This window comes from Carettochelys insculpta, chromosome 6 (genome assembly GCF_033958435.1).
Source record: "Carettochelys insculpta isolate YL-2023 chromosome 6, ASM3395843v1, whole genome shotgun sequence".
Taxonomy (NCBI): domain Eukaryota; kingdom Metazoa; phylum Chordata; order Testudines; family Carettochelyidae; genus Carettochelys; species Carettochelys insculpta.
The window spans coordinates 16,237,595-16,264,962 of NC_134142.1; the positions used below are offsets into that span (position 1 = coordinate 16,237,595).

Below are 27,368 nucleotides of genomic sequence, written 5' to 3' on the forward strand. Positions count from 1 at the left end.
ACATACCATTAGCTAATATTAAAAGACTAACATAACAAAGATGACAATAATTGTTTTTTTTGGGGCATAGGAAAAGGAAAAACAGAAAATATCCTGTAGATTACTAAACATATGGGCATCCATCACATATTTTAAAAATCAAACTTATTTACACTTCATTCCAAATTCTCACTACTAGTACTACTTAACCCTTGTACTCTGAATGGAGTTTAGGTAATCTACGTGTCTCCTCCACTTCACTCTGTATTAAGACAAACCTTCTCATCAGTATCCTGGGTCCCACCAGCACAGGGGAGATGGGAACCAGGCTGCCGCTTGTGGGAGCCAGGAAGCTTGTCAGTTTCCAGGGTCCTGCTGGGACAGGGGAGCCAGGAAGAACCAAGCTGCTGCTTGTTTCCCAGCACTTACCTGCTTGCAGGACCAGGAAACTGACCAGCTCATGGCTGGTCTGCTTCCTGTTCCCGTAAGTGGAGAGCCAGGAACCAGGCTAAGAGCCTTCTCCCTCCCTTCCCCTAGCTGCACGGCTGCCAGAAGGGAGGGAGAAGGCTCCGGCTGCGGCATCTCCCTGCTCCCCAGCTGGGGACCCTGCCCAGCTGGCTTCCAACTACGGGGCTGTGGGGCTCCCAGCCCCCCACGTAGGGAACCTACAGCTGCCTCTGCTCCAGCCAAGGGCTGCGGGGTCTCCCCATCGCACTGGATAGGGACACCGTGGCTGGCTCTGCCAGCTGCCCAGCCGGCTTCCAGCCACAGGGCTGCATGATTCCCTGCCCACTGGCTGAGGACCCTGGGGCTGGCTCTGCTCCAGCCACAAGGCTGTGTGGTCTCCCAGCCCCCCGGCTGGGGACCCCACAGCTGGCTCTGCCAGCCAGGCGCTGCTCAGCTGGCTTTCAGCTACGGGACTGTGGGACTCCCTACTCCATGGCTGGGGACCCCGCAGCTAGCTCTGTCCAGCCCTGGGGCTGCAGTGTCTCCCTGCTCCTCTGGCCAGGGACCCCATGATTGGCTCTGCCGGCCACCCAGCCAGCTGTGTGACTCCCTTTCTGCTGACTCGGGACCCCGTGGCCAGGACCCCACGGTCGGGGCTTCCAGCTGCAGGGTCTCCCTGTCCTGCCACAACACTCCCCCCAGTTTCCCTCTCACATAAACACGAGATACGTGCATTTTGAATGTATGTATCTCGGGGGATTACTGTAATCTTCATCTCAATAAGTTTACTTTCTATATAAAGCAGGTAAAGAGCTTGTTATGTATCTATGTATACATACACTAATTCCCAGGAAAGATACAGAATTATACAAATAGCCTGAAAAAAAGTTAATTAAGAACCAATCAATTTAAGAATATTCACACAATTATATTTTCTTCCTGCTAAGTGAGTTGTTCCATTAAATACTACGTCTAACTGGAAAAGACATCACACATTCTTTAAGTGAGTCATTGCAATGATTCCAACCGAAGTGAGTACAGGTTGGAACTGCCAAGACCAGAGAGTCCCAGGGCTGTGTGGGCAAGAGGCTGGCTAGATCAGCAGCTGGAGTCCTGGGCAGGGCAGCCACAACTGGACTGGCAGCAGGGGGCCAGGGAGCCTGGGCCCAGGAGCAGCAGAGAGAGCACTCACTCTGGGAGCAGTGGACAAGGCTGGGAAACTGGAAGCCCAGGCCAGGGAACAGTAGCTAGAAGCAGCTCATGGCCGGGGTCAGAGCCATGAGCTAGGGAAGCTGTAAGCGGCGCCAGGAAACAGCAGCTGGTAGCTGAGGAGCCTGGGGGGATCAGGAAGTCACAGGCGACAGACGGGAAGGGAGCCCAAGAGCAGGGGCTGGAGGCAAACAGGGGGCAATGACCTCTCTTGGTCCCTGACTGCTGAGGTCCTGAGGATGTTGGGCCAGAGAGGTTCATCCCATAATAACTAAAGTGCGTCACAGCTAGATCTTACCCTTGTAGTAGAGCAAATCTAACCTTACCCAGTCACTGAAAAATTCCCTTTCCAGAAACAGATGTTCTGAGGTGGTATTATAGCCCCTATTCTTGGTTACCACAGCAGAGGCAATAACCCAGGGCATCTCATATACACCAGCAACTACTCTTTCCTGAAACCGCCCATTAGGGGCATGTCTATACTTTCTGCACTTTCGATGCCTCACAATCAATACTCTGGAGTTTGATTTTTGCCACATCTGTGAAGATACGTACGGCAAAAATCTCTCTTTGGGTCAGCTATCAACCCTGGTACTTCACACTATTTGTGTGGCATAGGGATGTTGGTACAAGCCTGAAGAGCCCTCATCTACACTAGAGAACAAAGTCAATCCTGATAAGTCGATTCTACCTATGCTAATAGTGCAGCTAGAACTGCGTATCTGAGATTGACTTGGTTACCTAGCATAGACCAGGCCGAGGGATTGGCTACTAACATGAATTAGCAAAATCCACAAGTTGTCCCAGTTTACAGTAAAAATTTTATTTAGGATTCCCCAATACGGCACCACGGTAGCTAAAAATCATGTTTGCAGCAGCCCTTCTGAGCTGCGCAGACTAGAGCCTGATAAATCTGAAATGTGCAACATGAAAATACCAAAACAAATTCATTCTAATATAAAATATTTTAGAAAAATCAGATTAACAAGTACTTGTTCTCAAAACACTTGAGTCCATGAAAATTCTGTCAGATGTCAGTTAACGCTTCACATACAGTGTTCTTACATTATAATTTAAGTTCCATGGCACTAAAGGGTAAAGTTACTGAAGACTGTCTGAAGATTAGAAAATGCTTTTACTTTTCCTGCTTTGGTACAACCACATATCTAGAAAAAGGTGTGAGAATTTACATCTTGAGATGAACTAGAGAACACTTTTTCTATTTTTTAAAATCATCCACAGCTCCCTTATTTCCAGTTAATTGGTTTTCTTTACAATCTTCACCTTCTATTGTATTAATATCCAAAAGAGTACTTTCTAAGGTTTAGTGGATAGATTGTATCTTCTTTGCGTTTCATAGGCAGAGAGTAAAAATTACCAGATTTTGGGGATTTTCCACCTTAGTAAACAGTTTAATGATAACACGAAAAGATTTTGCCAACAATCCTGCATAGAAGAAACAGAAGTCTCCTTAGTCAAGTTCCTATGTAGCGTTAAAATAGGCACGATCATTAAAAAGCAAGAGGACAGAACAGTTAACTGTGATGAAGTATTATCAAACACATTTTTTTCCTTGCTGCCAAAAGACCAGTTCTGTTCCTTTGGAAAAAAAAAATCTTCAAGGTCTCTCTGGTTGTGCAAAAGAATTCAAGAGATACTGTAAAGTATAGGATATTTGTAAAACAGACCATGTTACACTCTAGGTAGCCTTGCTAGAAAGAAGATCTTTGCATCCTGTCAACAACATACCCAGTCAGAATAATATACCTTTTAGCTACACAGTTATACACAAAAATGGGGTCTACTACTAATACAGTCCCCTATTGTCCAAACCTCTCTCATGTACAGTAAAATCCTGAGTTATGCAGGGGTTGCATTCTGCATAACTCAAATTTCGCATAAGTCAGGGGAAAGGGACCCCTCCCTCCTCCTCTGAGCCCCTGAGAACCTGGAGCCAGGCGCAGCAGCACCTGGTCACTTTCCAGGCTCCCACTCAGCCATGGGGAGCAGGGAGACAAGCGCAGCAGGGCGCTGCCTGCTGGAGCAGGGAAACTGACCAGATGCTCCTACACCTGGATCCCGGCTCCCTGTGACTAAGGTGCTCCCCCCCTCCCCCCCGCACTCCTCCCAGCTGGGGGAAGCTGTGTGTCGAAATTGTATAAAGAGGGAGCTTACTGTAGTAGCTGACCTGAACTGCCCAACTACTGTCACTCCACTTATTTTCAAAGTAGTAAAGGGAAGCAGTGTTTTATTTATGTTCCATTTTTATTGTATGGGTAAAATAAGTGGAGTAGCATAGGTATTGGAGTTGTCTTCCTGAATCCAAGGACAGAAAACTGTACATCATTTTATATTTGATTCACATTTAGAATTTTTCTTATGCCTATTAAGATAACAGGAAATCCCTTTTTAAATAAAAACTTCAACTCAGTACTAGTTAATGGCTTAGACTCTTTTATTTACAAAAAAAGATCAAAATTCTATTTATTTGTTAAAGAGAGAAGTGAATAATGAACAAAACACCATTAAGAATAGCATTCTATGAATGCAAAAGAACTTCATCTGGTGGAAGCAGCAGCTGGAAGAATAATTTTATGAATTGGCATAAAAATTGCTGACAAAAAGTGTTTCAAAGAACATTTTAAAAGTATTAACTTTCTTCTACGGATTAAAAACCATCTTTGCAGAGTTGTTCCCTACTGTATACATTCATTTCGCCCAATCCAGCACAACTAAAGTCGAATGGGGCTTTGCCATTGTCCTCAGTGGAAGCAGAATGTGACCATAAGCAAGACTATTCTGAAAGGCTTTTAAAAATAAATAGTGTTTTTCAAAGACAAGGTGGGTGAGGCAATACCTTTTATTTGATCCACTTATACTGCCTCATTCACTTTGGTATTGTGATTTCAGAGATACAACCAGGCTACAACATTATTGCTAACCAACAGGGTTTTTCAGGAACAGTTTGATTTAATGGTTTCATATAACTAATTTTAAAGTTCCTATGCTAGAATTCAGTTTATTAAAAAGGCATAGTTCATAATATAGGGTGAACCTCTCTAATCCACAGCTCTCAAATGGCAACCTCCATAATGCGGCACGCTTTTAGTTAGCTGGATGACCATCTATCTTGGACATGGCCAAGTTTTCCCACAGTCCCATAAGGTTTGTTTACAGCCACCAGTCCTAGCTCCCATTCTGTCCCATTATTTAGCTGTAATTTACCCCATGTCTTCTAGGAGCTGAGTAAACAGTGGAAGTGTTGGTAATGTGCTAGACAACACTTGCCTGCCATGGTCCAGCAAATTCTCTTGCCCGGCACCAGTCAAGTCCTGAGGTGCCGGATGAAAGAGGTTCAACTTGTACACATATAATGCAACAATACCCATCAGAACAGAAAACCTCAACTGCTTCATAGCAAATCCTCATAGCCAGCATTCACAAAAAACACAAATAGGCTTCAAAAGGAAAATATATATATATATATATATATATATATATATATATATATATATATATATATATATTCCCATCCTACTTGTTAGATGACAAGATTCAATAGAAGGCCTACTATAAAACAATACGCATAGTGATTTAAAGCTGAGGTTCTGAAAATTCTCAATACCTATGCCCAAGCACAGATATCCATTTCACATTAATCAAACTCCTCTCCCTAACAACAATAAGAAAGAAATAAAAAGGTCAATACTTAAAGTGTTACTGCCTAAATTTTTATATTAAGTCCAGCACATTTATTCACAACATCAATTTACTATAGAGCTTCTTGAAGCATCCTAATCTGATCATTCATACTTCTTGAAATGACAGATTCTATCTTAAATAAAACTTTGTTTCAGTGTGAGCTTCTATTCAGACAATTTCATATGAAATTAAATTATTCATAGAATAAAGAGATGGCAGAACAAGCCATTTAAAAGATGTTGGTTTCCTGAAGAGGTTAAATGTGGTTCTACTACAAATAGTGACAACAAATCAAAGCATGGGTCACATGTTTCTTATCACTTGTGTTTCCATAACAGATACCAGTAAAAATACTATTTCTGACTGCCAGCGCAGCAAAGTCAGACAATCAAATTTGGCTCTGCTTGCCACCTATCACTATCAGCATTGCCTCCACAGGTTTTCAAGACTATAACTAGCATTAGTATTAGTAACACTTGCCATGCAGTTGTTGTCTTGTCCATCTCACTTTGAAGTTAAGTATGATATTTGGAGTACCTTTCCCAGACCTGAAAAAAACTCTGTGTGGCTCAAGAGCTTGTCTGTCACTCCAACATAAGCAGGTCTAATAAATATTACCTAACCCACATTGTTTCTCTGGCACTGTAAGTGCTTCTGTTAAGAATATATAGAAAGTAATATAACTCAGATCATTCTGAGTCCTCATGTACTAAAAGAAATAAAAAGCAATAAATGTATTTCAGTCACTTAAATAAGCAACTGTGACAAAACACACTTCTGAATAAGGTCCATTTGAAGAGTCACAGTTTAAAGTGAAAACAATGACTAATGACTATATATTTCATAAAATAAACCTCAACACATTATCACATGTGCACATCAAGTGGGTGGGAATTTGGCACGTTGTGGAAGGAACCTGGAAAACTTTAACAAAGTTAGTTACTGCACTTTGAATCTCAACCTTTGCTTAAACCTCATACTTACACATTTCTGAACCCTCAACCAATTCTTTCATTTTACAATACCAATTGTACAATTTTCATGCTGTGTCAGTAAATAGCCAATTATGAAAAGTAGCATACATAGCTGACAGTCTGAAAATGCTAAATATTGCAAGTAGAAGCACCCTTTCATATAAATGGACATACAAGATCTGTAGTCTCCAAATACACAGCTGTTACTTAACAGACAGTGCATTAAAACTTCCAAGTATAGCATATGCTATCAGGAAATGATCAAAAAGATTTAACTCTTGTTACTCATTGACCCTACGTAAGTGGTGTGAGCAAACTCAAGGATCATGTGTAGAGGTTTCTTTAGCAATATATTCACTAGCAAACACTTCACCAATACCTACCACAAGTGAAAACATGACATGATCTAATTATTGCTCGAGTACCACAATTGGACATTTACATTGACCTTGCTGATTAAAGAGGCAATAAGAGCTGAGATTAAGATTATAATGAAAGAAGGTTAGAGGTTCAGAGGTCAATTCCTGATAAAAATTTGTAAATGGATGTATAGCACTTTGAAGATGTAAATAATCCTCAGCACCCAGATAAAAGATTAGACTAAAAACATAGCTCAAGGAGATGCCAAGGACAACTAGTAAATCAGAAGCAAAAGTAAGATTTACACAGAAGTTCCTGGTATGCAGTGTCAGTCAATGAAATCAGCCTACCAAAAGATCAGGGGCTTATACACAAAAGTTTCACAAGAACAGCTGCAGAGACTCAGAACACACTGCACACATTGTTGCTGTTCAAATAAAAAGCAGACTTCCACTTCAAAGCTGAGACAGTCTCTCTCCTTATAACTAAATATTTAATAGAAATAGCAATTACCTGATGCATTACAGAGACAGTTTCCCCATCTCTAACATTCATAGTAATCTCAGGCAAGACACTTACAGTCAGTTAATTCTCTCCCCTCCTCTCCCCTTTTCACTCCCTTCTGTCCAATGCATTTGTCAGCTTTTATTTCAACTTTTTTGTACCTGTGTTATAAAACCATGTGCAATTTCCAACACAGCATTATCCCCAGATCTGAAGTGAGTCTGCCCCTGGAAAAACAAGAAGTCCTGTGGCACCTTACCTGGGGGTAAAGACGAAAGCTTATGCTCCAAAATATCTGTTAGTCTATAAGGTGCCACAGAACTCCTTGTTGTTCTCAGAGATACACACTAACACAGCTACCTCTCTGATAGTTGCCACAGGAAAGCTCATCACCTAACAAAACATTTTGTTAGTCTTTAAAGTGCTACATGACTATTGGTTTGTTTTACCTGGATCATTCACTTATTCTGACAGAGTTTAGTTCACATTCATTTTTAGGAATAAACGGTGGGGGGCAGGGAGAGAGAGGCAGGCTTTGCCTTTTATTCAAACCAGTTCCCCCCTCCCAATCATCTTGCCACGAAAAGGGTGAGAGTTACCTGCCACCTGCCGTAGCTGAGGAGGAGGAGAGCCAGAGGGATGGCAGTGCCCGACATGGCGTGGGTGGAGGGCATGCCATACTCGGTGTTGTAGAAGACCTCCAGCTTCACAACCGGCGGGGAGGCAGGCCGTGGCCAGCGAATCACGTCCTTGGTGCACTGGCCCAGGTACATCACCCAGACCCAGACGATGATGAGCCTCCTGCCAACCCAGGGGTCCAGGTTCCAGATGCAGAAGGGGAAGAAGAGCATGTAGAAGAGCTCGTTGCCTAGCTCCGTGCCCAGGCTGAACAGGTAGTACAGGAACGGGTTGCCGATGGAGACCTCCTGGCAGGCAGCCTCCCCGGTCAGGGAGTTCCGACGCGGCTGCCTCCTGCCCCAGGCTCGCTGCTTCCCTTCCCCCTGTTGCTGGCTGGCTGCCTCCCCGCCGGCTCCCCCAGGGACCGCCCCATTCCCCAGCCCGTTCGGGTGCCGCTTCCCACCGCCTCTGGGCCGGGGCCCCCCCTCTCCTTCCCCTCCCCCGTCCATGACGGGGCAGCTCCCGTTGGCTAACGGCTCCGGCTCCCCGCTCTCTCCCGCGAGGGGAGGGGAGGCCGCCCAGCCGGGGGGCCCCTCCACCCCGCACAGCCGCTGGAAGTCGGCCACTTTCTGCGGGTCCTGCAGGTAGGTGGCCAGGCGGGCCAGGCGCTGGAGCAGAGCCATGCTGGGAAGGAGCCGGCTACAGCGGCTACCCCTGACAGGAGAGCGGGGCGCTCTGCCCGAGGCAGGGCTGGACAGGCAGAGGATTTGTCCGCTGCCCGACAACGGGACCTAGGAACCCGCCCAGCCGGCCGTTGCGCCTTCCCCCTGCGCAGTAGCAGCTCCGGCCACTCGGCCGCGTTCTCCGCAACCTCCTGAGTCAGCCGAGCCCGGCGGCTCCGCCGCGCGCACCCTCCTCCTCCAATCACCGCCTCCCTCCCACCCTCGCCCTGCGCGCTCTCTTCCTCCAATCACCGCCTCCCTCCACTGCGCCCCCAGCAGCGCGCGCGCGCTCCCGCCACGAAGTCTGCGCAAGCTCCTGCAAGCGACATCCGTCTCGAAAGCCTCGCTGACTGGTTACATCACCTCTGGCTACGCCTCCCAGGAGAAGTGGGACCAATCAGAACCTTGGGCCTGAGCGCGTGAGCGGCCAATACATTCTGCCTGCCTCGTCCGGGTGTGTGTCACGTGGAGGTGCCCGAAGGGACTCAGGTAGTGGGCGAGGAGGGCGCCTGGGCCCTGCTCAGCCTCTGGGATGCAGGGGAGGGGGGAAGAGTTTGCGTCTCCCTCATGCAGCAAGGGGCGGGGGCAGCGAAGGGAGAAGAGCCTTGGAAATAAGGATTCGCAAGGCCAGAAGCAGTAAAGAAGGGGGGAGGCTGCCTGGGTCAAAGATTAACTCGCGAAATAAAGTTTCTAAATAGACCCCTAAGAATGAGTGTTGATGGTTTTTTCCCTCTGTGAAGGCAAAAGCTGGTGCCGTTCATCAGCTCTCTGAATGGCCAAAGTCCTCATTGAACTGAATAGCAAAACTCCCTTTGATTTCAATGGGAACAGGAATTGAGCCCAACTAGAGATCAGGGTGTGTGGTTTTTGATCAACTGCTCAGATGACTAAAGACAGCTTTGGAACATCTTGTTCTGCCAAGCTGACTTTGATTGTCCCTCCTATACTGCATGCTGAGACAAATACCAAAACAATTGCTACACAAGACACACATGGTTCCAGGAGGTAACCCAGGATCTGGGCAAGGGCACATCAGTGGAAGTAGACATCTTTTCCTATTGACCCTGGGGCAGGTGGTGGCTGGGAGGGCACACTCTTCACAGCCCAAGTGGTTGGGGGGGTGGCCACGGAACAGCTTAGTCACCTGTCTGTATGTGGCCCACTTGTCTGGAGCAATCATCTCCAGGATACTCCCACAGGGAGACCCTGTGGTCCTTCTCAGGGGGTTCTTGCAGAGGTCTGCCTTATTCTGGCCTCCTTCCTGGAACACCTTCCTGAGACAAGGCAGCACTAAGTTGTCTGGGGTCAATGACCCATACAGCAGTACTGCTCATGGCCCAAGTTTGGGCCCACACTCAGGTGGCAGATGCTCCCAATGTATCTCAGTGCTGCGGCAGAGACTGGTGTCATGAAGGGGAATCTGCTGGCGTGAGAAGCCTAGGAGGGGAACCCAGGCAGATGCTGAGCTGGCCAGTCCTCCCTCTGCATGCAGGCCCATGGCCTGGCTGGCACATTCCCAGGCTGTGGGTGTCACGGTGCTCCCCATGGACATCATTGCCCCTGCTGGACAGCGTAACATATGGCTGTGCTCAGAGCACATCGACAGTGTCTGAAGCAAGACCTGCAGTGTTGGTTTAAGGACCGGAGCTGGGCATCATACATGGGGTCTCCCACGATCACAGCCCTCATAACTTCTCATCACAGATGGGCCAGCTGCAAGCATGGCACAACCCCCATCTCCCATGCCATCCACCCACCTGAGGGGGATCCCCAGAAGGAAACACTCCTAGGATGACCTGGTCCAGGAGCAGATGGCCTGTCTGAGGACAATCATGGAAGGCCTGGAGGAGGAGCAGGCAGAGCACTGAGTGGACTGGGACCACTGCCCAGTCTCCTGGGATCACCTTACACACTAAGAGGACATCAAGACTGCGCCAGTGGAGCACTGGGTGTCCTGCATCAAGTGGGCCACAGGCCTTGCCCACACTCACCCAGTCTTCTCCTCCCAGTCTCTACAGGGCTACCGGGGCCCCGGAAGATGGGGCAGTGAGACCCCCTGGGCAGGCACAGTCTCCTCAACACCTGGAGGCAGGCAGCGCTTGCAGACCCATCCCTGAGTGCCCCCCCCCAATTATATGGGGTGGTACAAACACACCCTCGCACCCACCCTGCATACAGACCTGTACTACCCCAAACCACAGAGAAGTTAATCGTATGAATATCTGGGATGGGGAAATTTGCCTGGACATGCATGGATGTAACATGTGAATCTTTAATCACACTTTGAAAAGTTTGTTCCTCGAGTTGAAAGACTATAATATCAAGTTGATAAAATGGAGTCTGGCATCCCAAGAATGTTATCAGGAGGTGATTCATGTAAAAGGGCATGTCATCCTGATTGGCCCATGAGAGAACACCAGCTACTTCTCAACTAGGCAGCCTGTCAACTACACTGGGTCAGTTTATCTTCGAGATGGGAGAGACGTGACGGGGGTTATGTGTGCGTCGAGGTTTGAATTCCTTTGAGTTTACAAACACTATTTTAATTGAAACCATCCCTGTGGATTAATTCATTTGTTTTTTAGCAGAAACCTGACTAATAGTGGGGAAGCTGTGTCTGGAAAGTGGTGAGACAGCCCCCAACAAACACCTGTCCTGAATGGCTTTCCCCTGGTGAAACAATAGGGTTATCAACACCAGGGCCACTGACTTTCAATGGACACTGTACTCAGAAATGTGCTTGGGCAGAAGGGAGGTGGCTGCAATTCTGTACTTTCTCCAGGCTAAGCATATGGCTGGGGAAGCTGCAGTTTCTCTTCCCCAATGAAAGAGGGACAGAACAGCGGCAACAGGTGCAGGAGTTTCAGGAGAGCCACAGGCTATGTGTCCCTCCCTGCCCCTGCTCCACCTATGCCCCCTCCACTCATATGTATAATTGAAAAAGAAGAAATTGAGATTCTCCTCCCCTTCCCCTCTCAATAATAATCTGCTGGTTTATTGAGATCCAGAACACGTAATCACACTATGAATTCCATCCACTCAAAAACTTCCTTGCAGATCTACTGAGACCTGGTCTACACTACATCAGGGTAAAATTCCTAGACAAGCCATGATATTCTGCTAAGAACTGGTCTGGAAAATAGGCCTTTACCAGTAGTGACAGTGTGGTCCCTCCGTCTGTCTGGTGTCGTTCCTCCCTCTCCCCCACCCCCACTGACCTCAGCTGGAGGGCCATCCAGGCCTGAACAAAGACAGAGAGAGTCACCCTGGCAACCACATTCCAGGAAGAGAGCCTTAGGATGTCTCTGAGGGGGGCAGGAAGAAATGCTTGATTGTCATGTTCCTTCTTTATCTTCTGCTTTGATTCTTTAGGTAGTACATGACATGTACTTCTTTAGGTAGTACATGACTGGTCATATCCCTGTCAGGATAACATTGTGACCCCAACATATACATCACCACTTTACACAGTATTGTCGATCAATGTTTGCTTTTTTCAAAGAACTTTTGGTAAGCTATGGGTGGAGAGCACTTAGATTGTCAGCTAATTGTGCTAATTTCCCTTGCTGTTAGCTTCTACCCAGGGGTTCTGGGGTCTCTCCCTCACAGTTGCTTCACTCTCCACCCATCAACATTCTACATAATCAATTGTAACCTGTTGTTTGGCAGCGTTTACTAGCCTACAAGCCAAATGAAACTCCACCAGCGTTGTGTACATAATAAACCCTCCTGCTTGCTTCATACATGTTGTCCAGACTTTGTTCCAACAGGAAGGGTTTTCACTTACAAGTGGCTGCTGACTTAAGGATCTCTCTACGCCAATTTAATAACATCTCCCTGAGTGGCATAGAGCCATGACTGTGATTAGGTCGATGCAGTATCAAAGTAGAAACTCCAGTTCTTACACTGACTGTTACTGGCATTCAGGAACCATTCCACAATGCCCTATACTGACAATAAAATTGACAAAAGTGCTCCTGGTGAGCCAAGGCATTGCCAACACAAGGAGTCCAGTGTGTGCACACAAGCGATCTAATAACTGTGGCAGCTGTATGCTATGTTATGTCAACATAATTTTGAGGTGTAGACATGGTCTTAGATTCAGTAGTAATCACATGGCGCCACTCTTCTATCATGTCCCCTCTAAGTTTTCTCTTTTCTAAACTAAACAAGCCCAGTTCTTTCAGTCTTCCCTCATAGCTCATGTTCTCTAGACCTTTAATCATTCTTGATGCCCTTCTCTGAACCTTTTCGACTTTGTCTACATCTTTCTTGCAATGCGGTGCCCAGAACTGGACACAATACTCCAACTGAGGCCTAATGAGCGCTGAGTAGAGTGGAAGAATGATGTCTCATGTCTTGCTCTCAACACTCCTGTTAATACATCCCAGAATCATGTTTACTTTTTTGGCAACAGCATCACACTGTTGACGCATATTTAGGTTGTTATCCACTATGACCCCTAAGTCCCTGCCTGCAGTACTCCTTCCTAGACAGTCGCTTCCCGTTCTATATGTACAAAGCTGATTGTTTCTTCCTAAGTGGAGCACTTTGCATTTGTCCTTATTAAACTTCATCCTGTTTACTTCAGACCACTTCTCCAGTTTGTCCAGATCACTCTGAATTATGAGACTATCCTCCAAAGCAGTTGCAATCCCTCCCAAGCCGTGTCTACACGTGCATGCTACTTCGAAGTAGCGGCACTAACTTCGAAATAGCGCCCGTCACAGCTACACGCGCCGGGCGCTATTTCGAAGTTAACTTTGACGTTAGGCAGCGAGACGTCGAAGTCGCTAACCCCATGAGGGGATAGGAATAGCGCCCTACTTCGACGTTCAACGTCGAAGTAGGGACCGTGTAGTCGTTGCGCGTCCCGCAACTTCGAAATAGCGGGGTCCGCCATGGCGACCATCAGCTGAGGGGTTGAGAGACGCTCTCTCTCCAGCCCTTGTGGGGCTCTATGGTCACCGTGGGCAGCAGCCCTTAGCCCAGGGCTTCTGGTTGCTGCTGCGGCAGCTGGGGATCCATGCTGCAGGCACAGGGTCTGCAACCAGTTGTCAGCTCTGTGTATTTTGTGTTGTTTAGTGCAACTGTGTCTGGGAGGGGCCCTTTAAGGGAGCGGCTTGCTGTTGAGTCCGCCCTGTGACCCTGTCTGCAGCTGTGCCTGGCACCCTTATTTCGGTGTGTGCTACTTTGGCATGTAGACGTTCCCTCGCAGAGCCTATTTCGATGTGGTGCCGCGCAACGTCGAAGTTGAACATCGACGTTGCCAGCCCTGGAGGACGTGTAGACATTATTCATCGAAATAGACTATTTCGATGTAGGCTTCACGTGTAGACGTAGCCCCAGATTGGTATCATCTGCAAACTTCATAAGTGTACTCTTTATGCCAATATCTAAATAGTTGATGAAGATATTGAATAGAAGTGGTCCCAAAACAGATCTCTGTGGAACCCCACTTGTTATAGCCTTTCAGCGTGACTGCGAACCAGTAATAAGTACTCTCTGAAAAGGGCTATCCAGCCAGTTATACACCCACCTTATAGTGGCCCCTTTTCAGTTGTATTTGCTTAGTTTATTGATAAGAAGATCATGTGAGACCATTTCAAATGCCTTACTAAAGTCTATAAAAGCAATGAGGGGTCCTGTGGCACCTTATAGCCTAACAGAAATGTATGAGCATAAGCTTTCGTGGGCAAAGACCCACTTCGTCAGATGCAGGAAGAAGTGGGTCTTAGCCTAACAGAAATGTATGAGTGTAAGGTTTCGTGGGCGAAGACCCACTTCTTCCTGCATCTGACGAAGTGGGTCTTTGCCCACAAAAGCTTATGCTCATACATTTCTGTTAGGCTATAAGGTGCCACAGGACCCCTCCTTGCTTTTGCAGATCCCGACTAACATGGCTACCCCTCTGTTACTAAAGTCTAGTTATACCACATCCACTGCCTCTCCCTTGAAGCCAGAGATGCGAAATCAGCTGTGCAATACCCATACTGCCCTAGGCCAAGTACAGGACACCCGTGGGAGAAAGGGGTAGCTCTCTAGCTGTGGCTGCCAAGCAAGTGGAGCTCCCTGGCTGCCCCATGCCACAGAGTACTTGAACAGGGCTGCCACCCCTCAGGGAAGCTCCCCAGTTGTAGGGGCAGCTGCCCTGGAGAGTGGGGGGCGTTTGCCAGGTGCCCCGTGTCTCTGGGCACCAGGAACAGGGCAGCTGCTCCACAGAGGACCTCTCTGGCTGCCCCTCACCTCCAGGCACCAGGAATGGGGCTGCAGCCCTGCTCGTGAAGCTCATGGCTTCCTCAAGCCATTGGGACTGGGAACAGGGCTGAAGCTCTTCAGGTGCAGCGTCCAGCTTCTCCCCATGCTGCAGGGAGCTGGGAACAGGGCTGTAGCCCTGACGGTGAGGCTCCTGGCTTCACCCCAAGCTGTGGGGAGCTGAGAGCAGGGCTGCAGCCATGTAGGTGAGGGTCCTGGCTGCAATAAACCATGTGGCACCAGGAACAGGGCTGCAGCCCTGCAGCCCCAACATATTCTGCCTTAGCTATGGCACGGCCCCTGCTGCTGCCTGCACATGATGCCAGTGAGTACATGCTCCACATGCTCTCCAGCCAGCAACTGTGGCTGTGTTGACCTGGGGGGAAGGGCAGTTCAGCAGGGGGCGTGAATATGGGGCAATTAGTCCTTTTGTTAAAATATGTTGGGATGGCTTCTTGGCACCTGAAATATGGGACTGTCACGGCCAAAACAGGACAGATGGTCACCCTATTGTGAAGTTTCAGAGAGGTAGCCGTGTTAGTCTGTATCTTCAAAAGCAGCAAGACGTCTTGTGAGACCTTATAGCCTAACAGATATTTGGAGCATAAGCTTTCATGGGCAAAGACCCGCTTATGCTTCAAAATATCTGTTAGTCGATAAGGTGCCACAGAACTTCTTGTTGTTCCTATTGTGAAGTCAATTGAGAGCCGCCACCATCTGTTGGGTTGCTACAGAGTGAATTTTGGGCCACTCTGTCAAGTAACAGTGCTTTGCAGTCAGTTCTGTACTATTGCAGTTCTACTAAGATCCTAGTCCAACAAATTCATTCCACATGCACAGAGTTTCTGGGTGAAGAATCCAAAACCACTGTCCTTTGACATATTCCAAACTCATTAAACTAGAGCTCCTGCTCTGTAGGACAGAGCTCTTTTCCCCTTTTCGCTACTGAGTTGGCTCTTTTTTTTTTTTTAAAAACCAATCCAAAGTGTACCACCCACAAAATCAGGATGATCAAAATGCTTCAGGGCATACTCTTGTACTTTTTTGCTCTTTCAGGAGTACATTAACATGTAGCACTTTGAAAAACTAACAAAATGATTTATTAGGTCATGAGCTTTCGTGGGACAGACACACTTCTTCAGATCAATTTCATTTCCAATACAGGCTAACATTAATAAGTACAGAGGACGCAAAAAAAAATTGCAATGAAAACTGACAAATCAAATAGGATTGAAGGAAGGGTCAGAGGTGGGGGGATGTTAATTGTCCTGTCTGAGATAATTATGAGCATCAAAGGAAGGGAAGTAGTCCTTGTAATGCGGGAGGTAGTTGATGTCTCTGTTCATACCACATGTTAATGCGTCAAATTTGAATATGTACTCTAACTCACAAATCTCTCACTCTAAGCTGTTGTTAAATTCTCTCTATGTTCCAGGACACAAATTCTCAGGTCTGCACTACATTTAACCAGTTTGGAATGGAGATCCATCAACTATATGAAAAAACTCACTCAGATACAGACAGACATCTTCTTTCTCTCCAAACGCAAAAAGATGGATATTGTAACCAAAGGATTGACTGTGAAAAACCCATTACAATCAACATATGACACTGATTAGAGTGAGAAGCTATGCCACATACTCTCTCAGAAACTGAGGAATCACTTGATCAGTTTTCTTCACAGCAAGCAGGAAAGGATCAAGAATTACCTCTCTGAACTTGAAACTCTCAACAATAATCAAGCTTCCACACAAGACCCCACAGAGCAGGACTTTTCCTACACCGGACAAGAAATCTATAATACACACTTCCACTCTCTACAAAAAAGAAAGGACAATAAATTATCTAAATTAATTCATACCTCAGGGTACTACCATTACAACAACTACAACACATTGGATAATATTGTTAACCTTTCAAGCTACAAACTTAACCTAGCTGAAGAGTCTCTCTTATCCCAGTGTCTTTTTGCCCCACCACTTCCATGAACCTAATGCAATTTTGTGGTGATCTTGAGGCCTCCTTTCATTGTTTCCATCTAAGAGAATACTTTCAACACACCAACGAGCATCAGTCTGACTCACTAGATCCCTGCTACCAACACCAAAAGAAGAAGAATTCTATGTGGATTGCCCTGATGGACATCGTGGCAGTCTAGATTTCTATATACATGGCTTTCACAACCATGCACAGACTAAAATTATATGCAAACAACACCAAGTGAAATACAATCTTAACTGTGCTGTACACTATGCTGTCCAGAGTCTCAAAAATAACTCGGACATTATAATCAAGCCGGCTGACAAAGGGGGTGCTGTTGTCATCATGAATGTGTCAGACTATGAACAGGAGGCAACTGGACAACTATCCAACACCACATTTTATAGACCTCTTTCCTCAGATCCCACTTCGGAATTCCAAAAGAAACTACACCATCTAATTAAATAACTTCCTGCCTCTACTCGAGGCCAAATTCACTCAGACACACCATCTGAGTCCTGACCTGGATTGTTCTATTTACTGCCTAAAATCCACAAACCTGGAAACCCAGGATGCCCTGTCACTTCAGGTGCATCTACACTAGAATGCAACATTGAGGCCCAACTTCGAAGTAGCGTGTGCTGCGTCTACACACAGCACATGCTACTTCAAAGTTGAAATCGAAGTTGGATGGTGAAATCACTATTCCTATCAGAAGATGGGACTAGTACCCTACATTGATGTCTAACATCAACGTAGGACACGTGTCGACGTTCTGTGTCCCGCTACTTCGAAATAGCAAGGTCCGCCATGGCGGCAATCAGTTGTTAGGTGGAGATGTGCTGCACAGCCCCTGCGGGGCTCTATGGTCTCTGTCCCCAGTGGTTCTTAAAGCCGCAAGGACCCGGAAAACCCATAGCAGGAAGCTGAGACCATGCAGGCAGCAGCCATGCCACAAGGTGTCCCTGCACAGCCCAGAGTGAGACCATGGCAGCAAACCAGCCCCCCAGGCGTCCCCAGAGCTTCCCCCACCCAGCCATCCCAACGCTCCCAGGTCTCCAGCCAGCAGGGCAGGAAGCTGGGCCCCTCCTGGACCGACTCTGAGCTTCGTGACCTGCTGGGGCTCTGGGGTAATGGGGAGCAAGTGGCAGAACATGGAGGCGTTCGCCCGGCTGGCCGAGGGCCTGACCGCCTGGGGTCACCCTGACCACACACCTGACCACACTCCTGACCACGTCAGGAGTAAGGTCAAGGAGTTGCGGCAGGGTTATGCCCAGGCCCAGGCCTCAGCCAGCCGGTCTGGGGCTGCCCCCACCAGTTGCCCCTATTACCGGGAGCTCAGGGCTATCCTGGGCCCCCGGGACACCTCCTCTTGCCAGCCTCCCTTGACACCACGGCCAAGGAGCCCCAGCAGGCCTCACAGCCAGAGTCAGCTCCAGAGCCCAGCCCTGCACCCCCAGAGCCAGAGCTGGGACCCTCCACCCTGGTCATGGAGTAGTCCAGCAAGGAGTGGGAGCTTGCGCTGAACATCCCCTCCCGCAGCTCCAGCCAGGCATCCGCCAGACAGGCCTCCCCGACCATGGCGGTGGACTGTCAGGTACGTACCCCACAGGGCACACACAACCAGAGCATGGGGCAGGGGCACCACTTGACCGGGGGCCCCCCCACATCCCCAGAAGACCCCAGCCTGCCAGGGCCGAGGAAGACCATGGCCCAGGTATGGTGCCACAGCCAACAGTGCCCATCAGCACCCTCATCCACAGACAGTGCCATCCCCACCCCCGGTGGGAGGGGCCGACCAACGTAAGGGGCCACACACAGGGCACGCACTGATGGGGGACGGGGACCAGATGCCCTTGTGGGGATGGGGGGGTGGGCCACAGGTCAGGGCTTGGTACTCACAGCATCCCTCCCCACTTCTCCCATTTCCACAGCTGCACCATCTGTGGTCCGGGACAGCCCCCCGAGACCCCTGGACCACCACCACCAGGGGGCACCACCGGTGCAGGGACAGGCCCACCCCTGCCAGGGCCAGAGGCACATCACCCACAACCCCAGGGTGGCCACTGCCCTCTGGTGCCAGGCGGACATTATGGAGTGGAGGCTCCACTTCGAGGAGTTGGAGGCCATCTGGCGGTGGGAGGCCTGGCAGGACTTTATGGCCACCTTTAACCAGGTGGCCTCCACCTTTGAGGAGCTGGTGGCCTGGCTGCACCCCCCACCGTTGTCCTCCATGCTGCTCTCCCTGCCGCCCCGCCTGATGTCTTGCTTGCCACCCCACCCACCAGCTCCGCAGGGCAGGAGCCCACTGGGGCCAACGACCAGGCCGAGGACCCACCTCAGCCGTACCTCCCCGTCCTCCTGGCCCCCAGCTGGCCTCACCGGAGACCCCGGCTGAGGGGGGGAAATCAGCCACCCGAACATGGCGGGGGTCACACCCATCCACCCCCAACCCAGAATGATGGGCTGATGGCTGGTTTGCCCACATCTCTGTGATATAGTTGTCCCCCCCGTATATAGTTTATTACAGTTGTTCCCCCGATATAGATTTATTTTTCATGATGCTGTTTGTTATCAGTTTTATATACACAGAGGCGAGGTTTTTGGTTATTTAAACAATGAAGCACTTTTATTTTTCAAAAACCCTGTGTCCCATGTGCTTTTGGTGTGGGCAGTGTGCGGGTGCTAGGGGTGGTGTGCAGGGGACCCACCAGGGATGCCCTGGGTAGTGCTCACTAGGCCACCTGGTCAAACTACTCCCACAGGGCCTACTGGACCTGCACCCCATCCTGGTGGGCCTGGGAGCTAGGGGCAGCAGCCAACTGAGGGTAGCCTATTCTGGCCTCCAGCACCCAGCCCTGCACGAAGGCCTCCCCCTTGCTTTCCACCAGCTTGTGGAGCGTGCAGCAGGCACCCACAACCTGGGGGATGTTTGGGTGGCCCATGTCCAGGCGGGCCAGGAGGCAATGCCACTGGCCCTGCAGGCACACAAAGGCCCGCTCAATCACTTGGCAGGTGTGGTTCAGTCGGGTGTTGTAACGCTCCTGGCTCGCACTGAGGTGGCCCGCGTAGGGGCGCGTAAGCCAGGGCTGGAGCAGGTCGGCCACATGCACCACGAGGCAGAGGGGTACAGTAGTGTCCCCCAGAGCGATCTCCCTCTGGGGGATGCAAGTCCCCACCTCCAGCCCATGGCATAGTCCCGAATTGGAGAACACACGAGTGTCATGGGTACAGCCAGGCCAGCCCACATATGTATCCTGGAAGTGGCCACGGCTGTTCGCTACGGCCTGCAGGACCACGGAGTGATAGCCCTTCCTGTTGATGTAGCGGCCGCCACTGTGGTCCGGGGCACGGATGGGGATGTGGGTCCCATTGAGGGCCCCAAAGCAGTTAGGGAATCCCATGGCGGCGAATCCCGTGATGGCCGCATCCAGGTCCCCAACTCAGATGACCCTCTGCAGCAGCAGGGCACTGAGTGCACGCACCACCTGCAGGGAGGGGACATGGGTGCCTGTGAGGGTATGCAGAGTGCGCCCCCCCGGGCCCCCTTCCCCAGGCCCCCCAGGGTCCCCCACCTGGGCCCCCCTCCCCAGGATCCCCACCCCCCAGTGGGTTCAGGCCCAGGCCTCCTTACCTCCATCACGACAGCCCTGACTGTGGCCTTGCCAGGGCCAAACTGCTGGCCCATGGAGCAGTAGCTGTCTGGAGTGGCCAGCTTCCAGACTGCTACTGCGATCCTCTTCTCGATGGCGAGGGCACGCTGCATTCGGGTCTCCTGGTGCCTCAAGGCTGGGGTGAGCAACCGGCAGAGCTCCACGAAGGTCTGCCGGCTCATGCGGAAGTTCCGCAGCCACTGATCACCATCCCATTCCCTCATAACCAGGTGCTCCCACCACTCGGTGCTGGAGAGGTAGCTCCAGAGCCAGCAGGGCAGCCAGCGGTGGGGGAGCAGGAGGGCCCGATGGTCTGGGGCGTCCCCTTGTACCTCTGGGGAGGGCTCACCTGCCAGGAGCTGCTGGGTGGCTGTCCATGCAGCATCTAGCAGGGTGCCTGCCCCACAGGAGGTGGCTTAGAGGGCTTCCAGCTGCTGCTGGACATCCATGTCTGCGGGTTTGAGGTCTGTGAGGCTTGTGTCACCAATGCAGGGCTCATGTAGTGCAGGCTGGGTGTGTCTGGGAGGGGTCCTTTAAGGGAGCGGCATGCTGTTGCCCCAGAAGGGCTTGTCTGCCCTGTGACCCCATCCACAGGCTTTTTTGGCACCTTATTTTGAAGATGGGGGTGCTTGTGTGTGTGGACGCTCTGCTTTTCCTTCCGGAGCGGGCCCTTTCAACATTCTCCATCACTGCTTCGATGTTGAACATTGATGGCACCAGCCCCAGAGGATGTGTGGACGATACGCGTCGAAGTAGCCTATTTCAATGTCATTACTTCGAAATAGCCTACTTCGATGTAGTGTCCTAGTGTAGATGTAGCCTTCAGCTACTGGCATCATTACTACCGGACTGTGCAGCTCTGTAGACTCCCTCCTCAAACCCTATGCCACCAGCACTCCTAGCTATCTCTGAGATACCACTGACTTCCTGAGGAAATTATAACACATTGGAAACCTTCCTGACAATTCCATAATTGCCACCATGGAGGTAGAAGCTCTCAACACTAATATTCCACATGAAGATGGACTACAAGCTATCAGGAATACCATCCCTGACGTTACCATAGCACATCTGGTGGCTGACCTATGTAACTTTGTTCTCACCCACGCTTATTTCCAATTTGGGACTAATTTATACTTCTAGATTAGCAGCACTGCTATGGGCACCTGCATGGCCCCACAGTATGCTAGCATTTTTATGGCTGACTTAGAGCAACGATTCCTCAGCTCTCACATGCCATTACCCCTCCTTTAGTTACGCTACATCAATTACAACTTTATCATTTGGACCCATGGTAAAGAGACTCTGGAAGAATTTCACAGAGATTTTAACAACGTGCACCTACCATCAATCTCAGCCTTGACTATTCCATACAATAAATACATTTCCTGGATATCACAGTACAAATCACGCATGGCCACATCAACACCACCCTCTACTGGAAACTCACCGACTGCTCCACTTACCTACATGTCTCCAGTTTCCACACAGTTCACACCACACAATTCATCATTTACAGTCAAGCCCTTAGATATAATAGTATCTGCTCTGAGCCTACTGACAGAGACCGAAAACTACAAGACCTCTACCAAGCATTTGTAAAACTGAATTACTCACCGGGAGAAATAAAATACAAACAAATTCACAGGACCAGACGAATACCCAGAAACCAGCCCAAGAAGATCAACAACAGAACACCACTTGTCATCACCTATAGCCCCCAACTCAAACCCCTGCAATGCATCATTAAAAATCTACAACCTATTCTGGATCAGGATGCTACACTCCAGACAGCTCTAGGTGACACGTCTGTCCTTTCCTATAGCCAGCCTCCTAACCTGAGAAAGATTCTCACCAGCAATCACAACCTACACCACAGTAATACAAATCCCGGAACTTTTCCTTGCAACAAACCCTGCTGCCAACTTTGTCCACGTATTTATTCTGGGGATACCATCGCTGGGCCTAACCATGTTAGTTACAAGATCAAAGGCACATTCTAGTGCACTTCCAGCAACATTATATATGCTATTATGTGCCAACAATGCCCTGCCACTATGTATATTGGACAGACTGGGCAAAACCTTTGCCAAAGAGTAAATGGACACAGAACAGACATTAAGAAACTCAACACATAAGCCGGTCAGTGAACACTTCAATGGAGTGGGCCATTCTGTTAAAGACCTGAGAATGTGTGTCCTGGAACAGAGAGAATTTGTGAGTTAGACTACAAATTCAAATTCGACACATTAACATATGGTATGAACAGAGACATCAACTACCTGCCACATTACAAGGACTACTTACCTTCCTTTGATGCTTGTAATTATCTCAGACAGGACAATTAACATGCCCCCACCTCTCACCCACTTCCTTCAATCCTATTTGATTTGTCAGTTTTTATTGCCTTTTTTTTTCGGTTCTCTGTACTTATTAATGTCAGTCTGTATTGGAAATGAAAGAAGAAGAAGAAGTGGGTCTGCCCTACAAAAGCTCATCACTGAATAAATCATTTTGTTAGTCTTTAAAGTGCTATGTTTCTGCTGCTTTGTTTTGTTGCAGTAGACTAACACGGCTACCTCTCTGTTAATGTTAAATCATACAACACATTCCACTTTAAGCAACAAAGTTCATAGGTGGAATTCTGAGCAAGCAGTTTTTGTAAAATTATGTAACTGAAGCTAGCCAGCATTTGCTTTTTACTGTCTAGCCCAAACACAGAGTCCTTCCCCTTAGGCACTAGGCTTTTCAATGGCTTCTGGTTTATCTATATCAAGTCAAACAGAATGGCAGAGGGAGAAAGACAAAAATATTGTACCTGTAGCTAACAATGCTGCTTCATAGATGGATTTTACAAATAACTTCTGGGAGAAATCCTGACTTCATTGAAGTCAATGGCAAAAATGTTATTAACTTCCCTGGGACTAGGTAGCCAGGGCATTTGAGTTGTGTTTTCAAATCTATATCGGTTTTTATACCACACACATCACTATAGCATCTCAGTGTCTTCCAGAGTGTATTAAGCAACATGACTACATCTCTGTTATGTGTTTGTTTTCTCATCTTCTCCCTGAGGGAGAAACACATATGATGAGGTAAATTGTTTTGTTAGCTGTTCCCATGTGTTTATATCAGAGAGGACAAAGTGCGAGGAATTCAACAGAGACCAGTGTCATTTGTGATGATATTTAGTTGCTAGAGGAGTTCATTTCCAAGTCTTGTACCCCCAGTCTGTCTCTCACACAGATGAGTTTTACTTGTGTTGTTCAGAGTCCCGTTGTGTCAAATAAGCAGAGTAGTGAAGATATTTTTAGCGGTTGGGTGGATACTATTTTATTCCTGGACAAAATTTGTTAGATTTCTGAAATTAGTTGTCATTAAACACACCTTAATTTTACTGCAAGTCAGAGCAATGTTTAGCTGTCTTTCAGAGCACTACTAAATATCTGAGTAAAAAAACAAACCCAGAACCCCAAAACCAGATGAGGTTAACAACAAACATCAAAACTCAGGATCAGGTTCTGCAAAAGGTTCTTTACATTTAATCAGAGGGTAGCTATATTAGTCTGTATCTGCAAAAACAACCAGAAGCCCTGTGGCACCTTATAGACTGACATGTTTTGGAGGATAAGCTTTCATGGGAAAAGATCCACTTCATCAGATGCCTGAGTGGGGATTCAAGAGGAGGGTCTAAATATACAGGCTCATGAAAGGGAGGGAGTCCCAGTCAAGAGGAAGGCCAGAGTTGACAAGGTCAGTTCAGTCATGGAGGATGTGGCCAATTATTAGCAGCTACATAACATGGGGCTGGCACAGTGCAGGGATGGGGTGGGAGAACATGGTAGAACCTTACCCCAACAGACAGATGGATGGACCCAGCAAAAATGATATATGATAGGTGTCAACACATATTTAAGCGACATTTACAAAATTTGGCCCAAAATGTTTAAGGGATATTTTTGAAAGCACACACAATAGACTGTGGCAGAGCTCCTGCTTTGCCTCAGGTGTCCTGCGTTCCTACATGGCTAGGACTTACCTCACAGGCTCACTGCGACCCTCAGCATAGCCTCTTTCTTGAAGCAAGGATCACAGCCTACTAAGCCAACTCGTTATAGGCCAGTTAATGGGTTTGGTACAAGAACCCACTTTATATCTTCCCTCACATGAAGCATCTCTGCAATGGTGCGGGTGGAAGGCGGGGGTGGGGGGCACCCTCTTCTTCAGGTTCCAGAGCAAGGACTAATGGCAGCAACAACATGTAATTTTTCCTCCACTATCAGAGCTATAACCCACCCGTGGGCCACTTCCCCAAAGAGCCAGTCCCAGCACTTACCTCCTGGTACCTGACCATAGACACACCCTCTCAACTCTTCCACAGCACACCACCTTGCTCCAAGCACATACACCTCCTGAAGGTATAGGGGCTGCAGGTGTTCGGATTAGCTCATCTCTCTTAATTGCTTCTACAAATATCTTAATTGGCTCTAGGGTGTCTTATGGTGTCTGCCTGACTTAACTGGTTCTTGCACACATCTGATTGCTCTGGAGCAGCCTCAGCCCTGCTCACTTAGGGAATAGAAAATTATTCCTCCAGTGGCTAGTACATTTACCTTCTACCAGACTATTGCAGTCAACTAGTCTGGGTCTGTCACAAGATGTTTGCAATATAAAAATATATAAATAACCTCTATGTTTTAAAGGAGCTGCATCATATCCCCAAGTTCAGCAAAAATTTAACAGTCAAAGAATTCTCTGTAACTTCTACCTTACTCCTTAGCATAACCTGCAACACTTGGTTACTAAGCAAAATACTATGGGCCTCATCCCACAGTTTTATATACTCAACCTCATGTATTTTGTGTAGTTTTGTTGAAGTGTAAAGTTAAGCATGTGCATAAATCTTTGCAGGATGGGGACATAATGTGTTTGTATTGTGTCGTTGGGAGACTAAGGACATTGTCTTGTGGTAGACTTTGGACAAACCCATTCTTTCTGGACTTCTAGCTTCTCTTTGTAGCCGATTAAATAAGATACACAAACAATAGAAAATTTCTGGGGTTTCCGGGCACAGCTAGAGAAATCTATCCAGGGTACCCTTATTCATGACGACAACAGCACCCCCTTTGTCAGCATAGTATTCAGCATAGTTGAGATTGTGTTTCATTTGGTATTGTTTGCATATAATGTCAGCCTGAGCATGGTTGTGGAAGCATTTTACATAGAAATCCAGACATGAATAAGTCAGACTACGAACAGGAAGCAGACAAAGCGCCAACACCACCAAATTTTATAGACCTCTCTCCTCTGATCCCGCTTTGGAATTCCAAAAGAAATTACAACTACGACTTAAGGAACTCCCTGCTGCTACTCAGGACCTTAGTCACTCAGACACACCATCTGAGCCCCAACCTGGATTATTCTATTTACTTCCCAAAATCCACAAACCTGGAAACCCTGGACACCCTATCATTTGGGGTATTGGCACCCTTACCACCAGACTATCCAGTCACATGGACTCCCTCCTCAAACTGTATGCCACCAAAACTCCCAGCTATTTCTGAGATACCACTGACTTCCTGAGGAAGTTACACAACATCGGAGAAAATCCTGACACCAGCATCCTTGCCACCATGGATGTAGAGGCTCTGTACACTAACATTACACAGGAAGACTGATTACAACCAATCAGCAACACCATCCCTGATGTCACCACAACCACTCTGGTGTCTGACCTCTGTAACTTTGTTCGCACTCACAATTATTTCTGATTTTGGGACAATTTATACCTCCAGATTAGTGGAACTGCTATGGAAACCCTCATGGCCCCACAATATACTAAGATATGTATGGCTGACCTGGAACAAAAATTCCTCAGCTCTCGTCCCCCATTACCCCTCCTTTACTTACGATACATTGTTGACATCTCTATGATTTGGACCCATGGTACAGAGACTCTAGAAGAATTACACAGAGACTTTAACAATCTGCACCCCACCATCAACTTATTCCTCAACTACTCCACACAGGAGATACATTTCTGGGACACTACAGTACAAATCAAGGATGGCTTGATTAGTACCACACTACTGGAAACCTACTGATCGCTATAATTACCTACACGCTTCTAGCTTCCATCTTGCACACACAACTAGATCCATTGTTTACAGTCAAGCCCTTAGGTACAATTGCATTTGCTCTGATCCTACTGACATGTACCGAAAACTACAAGATCTTTACCAAATATTCATAAGCCTGAATTACCCACCAGGAGAAATAAGCAAACAAATTGACAGGGCCAGACGAATACCCAGAGACCATCTACTCCAAGATAGGCCCAAAAAAGCCAATAACAGAACACCTCTGGTCATTACCTACAGCCCCCAATTCAAACACTGCAACACATTATTAAAGACCTACAACTTGTCCTTCATCAGGATGCCACACTCCAGAAGGCCCTAGGTGACAGGCCTGTTCTCTCCTACAGACAACCTCCCAACCTTATGAGGATTCTCACCAACAACCATAGTCTATACCACAGGAATACCAATCCTGGAACTTTTCCTTGCACCAAGACCCATTGCCAACTTTGTCCACATGTCTGTTCTGGAGATACTATCACTGGACCTAACAAGGTTATTCACAGAATCACAAGCATTGTGAGCGGTTTGCACCTGGGCCTGGGTGGCCAGGCCCCCTGGCCAGGGCCTGTTGGGTAGGCCCTCAGCTCCCACCCAAGTGTCTATGGGTTGAGTTTGGGGCATGGCCATGAGAATCTAGTTACCCCTTTTGGTGGGAGAGGGGCTCCCCACTCCCCTCATTACCTGGGGGAGGGCACTGGGCTACACCCTCTGGTGGCTAACCAGGTGGCAGCTCTGGCCTGGGGCCTCCTGCCTCAGAGCCTGCTCCTGCCTCTTTGCTGGTCAGCTCCAAACTGAGTTGGCTTCCCTTCCTTTATACCCCTC

At 48.1% G+C, this 27,368-nt stretch overlaps 1 protein-coding gene across 3 annotated transcripts in view; it reads right to left on the reverse strand.

The window, feature by feature from the left end:
- LOC142014190 (WD repeat-containing protein 89-like) overlaps positions 1-8,862 on the reverse strand; it is a 111,810-nt gene extending 102,948 nt beyond the window's left edge. Inside the window, exon 1 of one of the 3 annotated variants that reach the window (XM_074996332.1) lies at positions 7,775-7,997. In XM_074996332.1, the coding sequence (XP_074852433.1) occupies positions 7,775-7,854 (80 nt within the window). In that variant the 5' untranslated portion in view covers positions 7,855-7,997. Of the gene's footprint in view, positions 1-7,774 lie in introns of all 3 variants that reach the window. The other 2 variants (XM_074996333.1, XM_074996331.1) reach the window with 2 other exon arrangements.
- Between the last annotated feature and the right edge of the window lie 18,506 nt (positions 8,863-27,368).